This window comes from Amblyomma americanum, chromosome 9 (assembly GCF_052857255.1).
Source record: "Amblyomma americanum isolate KBUSLIRL-KWMA chromosome 9, ASM5285725v1, whole genome shotgun sequence".
In the NCBI taxonomy this organism is placed as follows: domain Eukaryota; kingdom Metazoa; phylum Arthropoda; class Arachnida; order Ixodida; family Ixodidae; genus Amblyomma; species Amblyomma americanum.
In genome coordinates, this window is record NC_135505.1 from 127,350,425 (window position 1) to 127,361,973 (window position 11,549).

General features: G+C 44.5%; 1 protein-coding gene across 1 annotated transcript in view; it reads right to left on the reverse strand.

Annotated features, from left to right (window-relative positions):
- The window catches only part of fmt (phosphatase 6 regulatory subunit 1-like protein fmt), a 41,211-nt gene that overhangs the window by 14,158 nt on the left and 15,504 nt on the right, over positions 1-11,549 (reverse strand). The window contains 7 exon segments of the mRNA XM_077636322.1: positions 376-586; positions 1,881-2,017; positions 4,529-4,646; positions 6,981-7,105; positions 10,401-10,443; positions 10,446-10,527; positions 10,970-11,089. Of these exon segments, the coding sequence (XP_077492448.1) occupies positions 376-586; positions 1,881-2,017; positions 4,529-4,646; positions 6,981-7,105; positions 10,401-10,443; positions 10,446-10,527; positions 10,970-11,089 (836 nt within the window).

Sequence of the window (11,549 nt, forward strand, 5' to 3'; positions counted from 1 at the left end):
GCGCACTATACATCATCTAAGCATCTGCACAAAACTGAACAGATTCGTATTTCCTTTACGAGTAATTCAAATAATGCTAATATGATTACTGTAGTAGCTTCAATATTTCACTCACCAGCTCTTACAACTTTGCCTGCAACACTAGAAATTTGTGTGGGTTTGAGAGTACATGGAAGTTTCGACATTCAATGATGATAACATTTTTTTTTTTCATGTGTTGGGAAAATTTAGCCCTTATTTATCAAAACCCACCACTCAGATTGCAAAAGAAAATTAGCCTGGATTTAAACAGCTGTTCCAGAGTAACCTGTGTAAAGAGTCCAGATCCGCCAGCTCCCACAACAGCGCACACTTGCTGGCAACTAGCGAGCCTACCGGTTCCCTTGAATGCTGGCATCCGCGGAAGAGCTGACTTCCTCGGAGTTCAGCTCGACGCAGTTCACACTGGCCGCATCGGATGCCGAGGCTCTTGGTGTGCTGTCCGAGCACTCCACCTTGGGCACATCGCCAGCTGTCGTCGACTCAACTGCAGGTTTCTGCTCCAAGGCACTTGGCTCGGTGGCTGCTGTTGGTCCTGGCACTGCTTCTGCATGGCCAGTCACAGCATATTAACAACGCTATTTTACGAAAAAATTCACGGTTAAGGAAGCCGGAAAAAAAAATTAGCTGTGGTTTAACTACTGTTGAACCTGGTTAGAGAGCGAAAGCTGTGGTGTATCGGGCAAATTGATGTGACTTAGCATCTGTAGCGTTGAGTGCGTTCCGGACAACTGCCAGCACCGGAGCTCGTCGAAGCGCCTGCACCTTCATTCTCGTCCATGTCACCCATTCATGAACACCTCAGTACATAACACGAAGGTAGTTTTGTAAGACATCTGTGCATTCACTAGACGCGTGCCATCTGCTGGACCATCGCCGTAGATTGCATGTTGGGGTTTCAGTGGGCGCCGCATGATGGCGCTACGACGCACGCCATGCACGAACGAAACTCACTGGAAACGTACGTCACTACTCGCTTAATTGGGATATCTGTAATTTTAATGTTCGCCTCAATACGTATCTCGAAGATTCGTACGTTTCTCAGACATCTGTGCATTCACTAGGCGCGCCATCATTCACACCGAAGAGTCAAACAGTTGTGGCAGAGTGGAAGCGTCCCAGTCTCGCACACCGGAGGCCCGGGTTTGATTCCCACCTACAGCACAATTTTCCCGTTTTCTTATTAATTGAGGTTGCTTCAAGGTCATTCGTGCTGACACATCAAAATCGGCGCCGCTAGGCCAGTAAGGGAAAGTGAAAGTCTTCTCTAGTGTGTGAAAATGAAAAGTTTATGAAAGTGCGCGCTACTTCAGAGAACTTTCAAGAGTGGAACTAAGTGAAAGTTCCCACAAATGAAATAACAGATACTACCCGGCAATTCAGCACAGCAGCTGATAGGATGATAAGCGAGTGACAACGTGGAAAAACAAGGGATAATGCAATGACAAACTACTGTAAACTTCTGGCTTGGTATGTTTGGTGGCCAATAAACAACCAGTTAGCGGCAATGGAAACAAGCTACAAGCAAAACCTCCTAGTACTGAAACAAGGTAAAAAGGGTGGCTTACTGTGCTGCAAGCTGAACATGGGGGGTGAACACCCGTGGTTGACATTTCTCCACCACTTCAAACTGAGCAAAATCATGTTTTGCCACAAGCGAATTTTTTACACAAGTTGCAGAAAAGATAAAAGAATTGAATGAATACCATTGAAATTTATTCGTATGTGTGTTTCTCACTTCTGCATCTGTGATGCTCAAAACTACTACAGTGAAACAAATTTGTACTGGCAGACACACTGGTCGTACTTCTGAGCACTTCCAACAGATGGCCTCGGCTTACCGGGTCCTTTCGTTGAATCCGGTTCATCTGTGGGCTGTGGTGTTGAAACTATGAGCGCCTGGACTTCTGGAGGTGAGGGCACTGGTTCCGAGGTTTCCATGGCAACTGGCATGGCTGGTGTTGTCGTGTCTGCAGCACTGCATTGCGTGCAGGTGGGCAAATCAATTGAGTTAAACCCTCGAGTTGAAGTCTCTCATTTATGACTTTTCAGAAGCATGAATTTTTCCAACTCTCGCTGACAGCTACTGACATTCTCCAAGTGCCTTTCGACATACGCTTCAAAGCACAATACCACCAACCGTGAGGCCTGCAGGAAAATGACCAAAATTCCTTTATTATTTACTAATAACATATCCTACAGCACCGAAGCATTACAGCAGGAGAGTGGGTACAAATATATACATATAAAAAAAGAATACAAATAAACAAACAAAGAAACAATTGAAGAGATGAATATAAAACGAGCCATTTGCAATTTCAGAACATGTTATGCAAGCCACAAGAACAACACAGTGCAAGGATAACTCTGAATTTACAAGTTATTAATCAGTTGAGCAAAGTGAACACTGTCAGCTGTGACAACCTCTGCTGGTAAAGTGTTCCATTTAGATACTGTTTTCGCAAAGTAAGAAAATTTCATGTAATTTGCACGACATTTAATTTCTCTAACTTTGCAGCTGTGACTTCTCCTGCTTGAGAGGTAATGTGGAGGCTTGATACATTTAAATTTTTCCGTTCGAGTGGAGTTATTATAAATTGCATGCACTAGTTTCAGCCGGTTTCCCCTCTGCCTTCGGTCAAGAGGTTGGATTCCAAGGCTAGTCTTTCTTTGAGTGACACTAGCACTCCGGGAAATTCACAAGTCCTAATAGCTAATATACCTGGTTTTCCGGACTCTCTCCAACCTCATAATCTGGGTATCTTTAGAAGCAGAAGGGTTGTGCTTTGAACTAATACCCCTGTCACACGGGCATTTCGAGGGCCTTCGAACCGATAGTCTATCGACTCAAAGGCGATCGAGCGCTGCCACACGGGCAGTTTCAATGGCGATCGAGTCAATAGCCTATCGAGTCAACGGAGTAGCGCAGAACTCCATCGAGATTTCGAGGGCCTTCGAGAGCTGCCCAAGGTTGCTAGCGTTGCTTCGAGCGGCGCCAAGCGCACTTTCGTACACGACACATTCACGGTGCAATAACACGAACAAACATTATTCGCATAAAATTTAATGCAAGCAGTCTGTAAAATTATTTTAAAATTATATTAGACTGGTTTTAAGCGCATTAAGCGCATTGATTTTGCGTTGCAGTCTTTGCGTTGCTTGCGTACTTAATGTTGACAACATGGCGGCACCCTGCCCGCCCGCTTCACAGCGATAACAGCTTCGTCGCTAATCCCTCAAAGCAATATCGTGTTCTAAGCTGTTGTATTCGCCTTCGATTTGTCCATTCTTACCCTCGCATAAGGTTTCCAGAGACAAATAGCTCTTGCTTTTCAGATATCATGGCGATTTCCCAGGTCTTAAGCCTGACGAAGCAGCGCTCCGACAAAGTTGGACTGGCTTGGTTTTGGCTCGTCTTGTATTAGAGTGGCTACAGCAGTGTAAGCATATGTCTCTCGCGTACGTGCAATTAAAAGGGTTTTGAACGACTTTCGCGTATGCCTGTATTTCAGCATTTAGTATACATTTATCAAATATTTTTGTTATTTTTGCAAAATCCAAAGTAGCGATTGTGGCGCCACACATCCGTGGTGTAAGACACGAGAACCATTTCAATGGCCATTGAGATTTGCCGTGTAGCAGCGGCGAGTTCGATGGCGATTGAGAATCTCGAAGACCCTCGACTCGAGGGTGATTGAAACTGGCCGTGTGACAGGGGTATAACCCTACTCTTGCTGTGAACCAAGTCATCATTGATTTGCACTTCGGGCGTTCAATTTTAAGAATTTATTGACGGCCAGGTGGCCACAGCTGAGTACTCGCGGTACGTACAACGTGAGTGGCAATTGCTACGTCGGCGACGTGCGAGCTACGCACCACCACTAATTGCTTGCAGTGAGTACCACACAACTAGCGGCAACGGTGTTGCTGACGTATGGGAAGCACTTAATGCTCAAGGTTGCGGTCGTAGCTCACACAGGAGGCCATTTGGAACATCCAAAAATTCTACCAATTATGCAAAAGGCAAAATGTCCGGCGAATTTTACAAATTCACACCGTCCCGAAATCCTTATCAACCGGGTTCGCATCGTCGAGATTCTGCTGCAATAACCGAATGCAGTCAGCAATAACACATCTGAAATTATATCCTACAAACAGTGCTTTCATTTTTTTTTCACCTTCGTAAGAACTATTCCAGCTTCGACGGCATCAATAAACATCAATTCCCTAATGAACTAATTTATAACAGAGCACTGACAGCACTTTCTGACCCTTACAAGCGAATACACATAAAAGAATTTTCTCTACAACTTTCATAAACTGCATTACTAACAGCATACTTTTCTCTCCCCTATGTGATTCTCTTTTTACGTTTCGTACATAAAAGCTGTATTTTGTGACAAGCTGCCCTCTCAATTGCATTCATTTCTTATGCCTACTTCTGCACACAGCAAGGCGAACAGAACAGCGTGTGAGAACAAAGACTCACGCCTCAAAGTTCGCTGCGCCAAAGTTGGCAAAGTTGTCAAATGTGGCCCACCCGGACTCGGCATTCGATGTGGCAGCGTTGTCCCACGGACTCGTCGTGTCCATGGCAACTGTGTCCACTGCAAGCAACCCCAAACTATTTCAGTGATTGTGTGATAGGTCACGCAGCTTTCGCTGCTCCAGGAAGACGATCCTTAAATACACTCCAGTTTAAGCGAAATCCAAGTAATGTTTCAGCAGCTAGAGGCACCCCCCCCCAAAAAAAGGCATCCTGTTATGGGAATGTTAGATTCATGCTTCCCTACGTGGCAGAGCATGACAGAACCCTGAAAACATCCACAAGCGCTAATACTGCAAGAAAGAACACGGGAGCACCCCGACTTGGCCCCGAGTGCCAAGGCTAAAGTGAATTATATATATAAATATATATATATATATATATATACCAGACAAGAAAAGGGAAATGAGAGGCTTGTTATACATATGAGAGAAGCCAGGAGCTACAGAAACCACGGAGCATGGTGGATTTAATTTGTATTGTTGATCAGCGAAGGTTATTGATAAATATTTTATCGCTGAAAGATTATTCATTATATATACAGTCAATACTCGATTTAACGAAACCCGATTTAACGAAAATCTCGATTTAACGAAGGTATCCTAATTCCCCCTCAGACGCCCATAGGGTTCAATGCTTTGACTAACCCGAAATAACGAAACCGATTCCGTGATCTGTCCCGATTTAACGAACCTTTTTTCGAGAAATAAAGGTGAAAAAGTGTTAATTTTTGGTCTATTTTGTAGACAGCACCCCAAAATTTATTGATTGCGAGTCAGCGGTAACAGCGCGGAGCATCTTCATCCCGTCGCTTTTTTCAAACTGCGCGGCGCAAAACGAGTTTTAATTTTGAGTCGAGCTCACGAGATGGCGCCAGCAGTAAAAAAGTTTCGTGCCACATTTCATAGATGGCGCTGTTGCAGTTCGCGTGATTTTTTTGTGTGTGTGTTTGTGTGTTGTGCTCTGTGTTCGCTCTTGTGCGGATTTCCCCGTGCCTTTGAACGCACGTCTTTGTCAAGCTCAGTTTGTTAGGCCTCCATCAGTCTAGCCTTGCTATCGTGAACGCGGACGTGGACGATAATTGTCAACTGCTTCAGGACTGCCGGTTTCGGTACACTAGGCCCTGAAACTGCCGAAGCTGGTCCGGACTGCGCGAGCACCGTGCACAAGGATGAAGATGCCTGGGAACACCTTCGCTCAGTGGATGAAGTGCCCACAGGCATAAGCTTCTCAGACTACGTGAACGCCGACGCAAACGCAGTCACAACGGAAGTTTTGACTGATGCCGATATGTTGCGGCTTGTAGGAAGCGTGGAGGGAGTGACGGCTGAAGACGCTGCCGACGACCCTGCAGGTGCCGAAGCTCCCGTGCCGACACCAGGTCAGGTGATGGATGCTCTCGATCTGCTGCGACATTTTGCCGGCGCACACGAGGGGACGGAAGACGCGCTGGACGCACTTCAGACCTACGAGAAATCGGTGCGGCCGTTGCTCACAAAGCGCACGCAGGCAAAGATCACCGACTTCTTTGGCGGAAAATAAATTTGTAGTCCCCTCGGGCCTTTCTTGTCGAGTAAGAATTTTTGTTGTTTCTTTTCATACGCGCTAGCGGCACCGGTCGTGGTGTTGGCGCTACCCACTCAAAAGTAGCGCGGAGGGTCATGACGATGACCATACGGACCCCCAAAGATTGCGCTAGTTGTATGATTACCAACTTTGGCGCCAATTTGTCATTAGCTGTGTGGCTTGCCGTCCCGTCGGCGGTATTTAGGGAAGATTGTTGCGCCGCTAGCCGAACCGTCCTTTGGGTCGGTGCTACCGGCGTGAATTCGTCACGCGCGAGTGCGACGAAAAGTGAAAATGGTACGTGCTAACCGATACGACCGCGATAAGCTGGTACGGTTTATGCGGATGCAAAATGCATTATGTTCAATGGGTGCTCAGTCGGGGACTTGACTTCACTACTTTTAAAACGAAAGTACTGTTTAAGCGGGTACGTTTTAACGAGGTTTTACTGTAATCGAATGTACTGAATTATGTGCCCAAGAAATGCCTCATTCAATTTAACGAAGTTCTCGATTTAACGAAATAATTCACGGCTCCCCTCAACTTCGTTAAATCGAGTTTTAACAGTATATACATATAAGCCATAAAGTGGACCAACAACCAGAAGGCAGAACCAGGGACAGAACCAAGAACTGGAAGGACCAATGCAAGGACTTCCAAGCACTACGCGTTGTCTTTTTTTTCTGACCCTTGCTCTGTCAAAAATAGAAAATAGAACTACCGACTGCAGAATAGATAAGGAACTCTGAGAAACCCGGAACGGATTAAGCTCTGATGGAACGAACCCTGGAACCCCCAAGAAAAGGCGATGGATTTTGAGGGCACTCACATTCAGTGGCCTGGTCGACCTCCATCTTGACCTCCTCACTAGACGTGGCGACGGCAGAGGGGCGCGGGCCCTCATCGTCCTCCGAGTCGCTGCTGTACGGCTCCTCGCTGTCGTCCGTCAACCTCCTGAGAAGCAAGCGGTGCGCCCTGACCCAATCACTGTGGCCGCCGTGCTCAAAGACATCACAAAACAGCACAGCAAGCCGGCAACTATGCCGCATCTCTTCAATGTCGATCAAACAAGCCAATGCAGTGTCCCTTGCAGCAGGCACCCCTTTGTCACGCATTGAAGCCGCCCCTCTTTTTCACCCATCCTAAGCATTCCTCAAAAAAAAAAAAAAATACAAACAAACTTGGTGGCCTTCTTAACCCTATTCTCAAAGAAGAAAATGCAATAGAATTAGGTTCCCTGCTATGGTGGCTACAATGAGTGTCTAATGTTCAAGATTTTCCCACTAAAAACCCCGCTTGGAAGCGGTTCCATAGCCCTTATATGGAATGCATGAGTCATAACCTTCTAGAATCTTCCAGTGCCTTCCATTGAATTATCAGAAGGAACTATACTAATCCAACCCACTAATCTAATTTAATCCATTTTCTGGGCTGGGCAAGCTTCCACATTTTGAGGGCCCTCACATTTTCAAATTTGGCGGTGCAATATGATAGGTTTATTAGTATTCAAGTGGTGCTGATGACGTCAAGACCCCCTCAACTGCATGCATAAATCTTAAGGATCCTCATACCACTGCTGATTTTCCTTATTTTTAGTCCAATCCCAATTAAACTGTATCACCTTGCTCAGTTTTTTATACTGATATTAAATATGAAATTGTTTTTAATTAATCCACTAGTTCCTAAGGTAATTAATTTTAATAAGTAATTTAATAGTAGCTCGGTACAAAAGAAAATGGCTCAATAAAAAATAAAGTTTAACCCATGGCTACATAGCATGGCGAGTGAAGAGTGCAATAATCAAAGCAGTTTTTCCATTTTACCCTCATTAGTAATTTCACAGCACTTAGAATAGCAGTATTCAAAGTGTGAATATCATGCATTGATAAACTTTGCAAAATTATAAATTCTTGAAGCGTGATTGAAGAATTGTGCTTCGATTACTGCATACATTGTGCCTTCAGCTTCCCTTAGCAAACAGTATGACATGTCTGTCTGTCCTAGACGTTGAGATAGTGACGCACTAAGACAGCCAGGTGTCCAAAATTTTCATGGTGTTAAATCACCTGCTCCTGCACAAATTGAGCCCCCACAGTGATCTGAATTTAATAATATGGTCCAAATACCGATTTCCTGGAGGAGAAGACTGGTAGAGTTAAAGAATAATAGCTACAGGCTCCAAAAATGTCATCTTAAAAAAATTGATTTTTGGGTCATTTTTTGGTCCCAAAGACCAGTGTCCCCCTGCACCACTGCCCTTCGATGGCAGATGCTGCCATTGGTGGAGCTTGCGAGATCAAGGTTGGTCTTCCCAAAAAACCCCTCGAGGACAATCACTAATTTAATTCCCACCTGACAAGGCGGGCAGACTGCAATGACTGTCACGTGACCTCTCTCGACCAATCAAGGGAATTTCGTGACAGAGAAGCCAGGATATTTTTGTGAGTAGACCTGCAGTCTGTTGGTTACAGGTGAACCCCATCAAGAGCTGCTGTATCGTAACACGCGCCGGAAGCTTTGCTGCAGTCAATGATGCTGCATGCACTTCTGAAGCGCTGCCTCTCAAATCACATCGATGTGTACACTGCTTAAGTATTTTTGCATACCACCTGTTTTTGTTTTTTTTAACCTAGCCTTGGCACCTTGGCTGTAGTTGAAAAAACTGCAATCGTGTTACATACATGTAAATATGGCATTTCTGATGCCTGCTGGAAGTTTTAGCCCTTTCATGCTTTATCAACTATTAAGGGCTTCAGGATGGGCAGTAAAATTTCATATCTCAGTTCACTCTAACAGCACAGCACAGTGCTGTGCAAAAGTGCTCTTCGAAACTGAAGCGCTGGTGCTGTGCAAAAGTGCTCTTCGAAACTGAAGCAAGTGACAATTACCAAACAAGTAAGCACCTAAAATTTTTGACAGCACTCAGAAAGCGGTACAAAAGAAAACACTCTTCCACCTTACAATAGAAACCGGCCTTCAAAAGGCTTCTTTGGACACACAAAGACATCTATCCTTGAAATCACTACTGCTATCAAATATGACTAGTTCAAAAAACAAGCACTAAAGTACATCCATTACATGTCAATATGTGGGCAATACATCTGCTCAATCAGCAAATGCAGAACTGCCAACCTCACCTTCACCCGTTTTCGCAGCAAAGAAAAGCACAAAGGAAAAAAAATGGCAAGCAATGCTTGTTAACAGTTTAAAACAGAACAGGTACTTGATTAATGAACTGTATGCGACGGCTACAATACATTCTTTGCACCCTCCTTTAACCGTTAACCACGTCACGCTTGACCTTAAGCATAACCAGAGTCAGAAAAAAAAAAGTCACTTAGCAGTAAACATACAGCAATTCTGTTTCCCTCTCACAAACACATGCAAACATGCATGCGCACACACATAAGCACACATGGCTCGATGCAACTTTACTTACTTCAGTACAAGCCTATAAGTGACAAAAGAAAGCAAAAACGAAAAAACCACAGTTAATAGCAGCTGCAACATGTCCACATGAATGCCTTAACCATTTAACAATTTTCAGCATAAAATATATTAAATAAATAAAAAACAGAAACAATTGGTAATGCTATAACCCCTGTAAGAATGATGCAGGTGAGTACAGCAACACATGTGGACGACATTGCCTCAAAAAGTACTCTAATGCTAAGGTTCCTTACTAAGAAAAAAGAACCCTCTGGCATGTATGTAGGCTTGCTCGCTCGTGCTGAAGCTTTATGTTCCAACTATGAAAAACCGTCGACCACAGCAGCATTTTTTACAGCAGACCTCCGCTACAACAGCAACTACATTAGAACGTGTACAAGCTTACTCACATCGTCTATTATGCAATCTGCCGAAAGACAACCTGCTGTGTCTCAACATGACCAACATGCATTTTGCATTTCCAGAACAGACCACCGTGTTCCCCTGAAATTCCAAAGTAGCAGTTCTCCAGCCTGAGCTTAGGGCTAAACATAAGCGCTTAATATGTGCTTCACTGTGCCTTCAAAAATGGTTAAGACATGATGCACAAGTGAAATTCAATATGTGCACACTAGTTCCTTACAGACTAAACAATCAATCAAACACCTTGCAAGAGCACAGGACACTGCTCTTGTGTTGCCTTACAAGCGCCAAAACCTTCCATGCCAAACAATTCTGAACAGCAACTCATTTCCGCAGTGCCGAAGGTCAGAAATATTTACGAGAAGCGCAGATGTGCAACAGAGAACGATGACAGCACCTGCGCGCACGGGTGTCGGGCGACAGGACGACCTCCTTGTCGTCCAGATGTCATCGTCACTGTCAGCGTCGTCCAGGGTCTGAACTTTTTCCCGGCACACGCGCTCGAACAGCTCTGCATGACTCTGCTTTAGGGAAGAGGGGGGGGGGGGGGGGGGGGGGGGGGGGGGGGGGGGAAAAGAAAAATTTACATTCAGCAACCTTCAATCACAATTCTGAATTTGTCAAGCAGAAACGGGCTGTGACGAGCTGCACTCACATCTCCGCTGATGTTTTAATTTGTACAAACAAATTCAGTCACAAGTAATTACCGCAAAGAACCTGCTTTTAGGGTAGGAAAAACAACGAATGCTACGCTCAACTAGCATAATAAATAGTCCTCACTGAGAAGAGACATGCAGCAACCAGTCTGGACACATCCCATGCATTTTTAATGACCTGAACTTTATCTATCGTGCCAGTTCCATTCAGTGGAAAGCGCAATGAAGCTTTGCTTGGCCCGAAAAGGAAAAGTCATTATTATCCAAAAGGGCGAGACTTTTCTTCAAGCTTATAGGACACACAACTTACCATGTTGACTTCAGGTGGCAACTGAAAGTTTGCTCTTGCTAGCTGGTCTAGTTGGCCCCTGCAAATGAAAAACTTGGTTGAGCTGCGGCCTCTATGATGTATTCTTGCAATGAGCGAACATCAAAATGGCACCCTGAATGTTTTATTCTTCATTCTACCGTCTCACTCTGAAACAAGAGTATTTTAAGAGATACAAGAAAATTCTTTTCACAGCAGGTATTTGGATTGGAATGGAAAGTTTCAGAAGCCTTCAGCAGAACACAGCTTGCTCAGCAGGCAGGAGAAGTTTTTTTTCTTTTCAAAACCACAGACTTAAGGAGCAATAACATTTTGTTTCCAAATCCTATACCTCTGTGATCTCTAGTATTATACAAGGCAACCATCACCTATCTCGGGACATGAACCAGACAGCGTATGTACCATATGGGAAGCCAGCAAAACACTAAAACCGAGTCTATAACACTCAAGACTCGAGAGCATTAAACACAAAAATAAGTTTACTGTATAAAAGGTGAACCAAAGACAAGTCGATGCTGGCCTGTATCAATTACCACATTATAATAAAAGGCTATGCTCACTA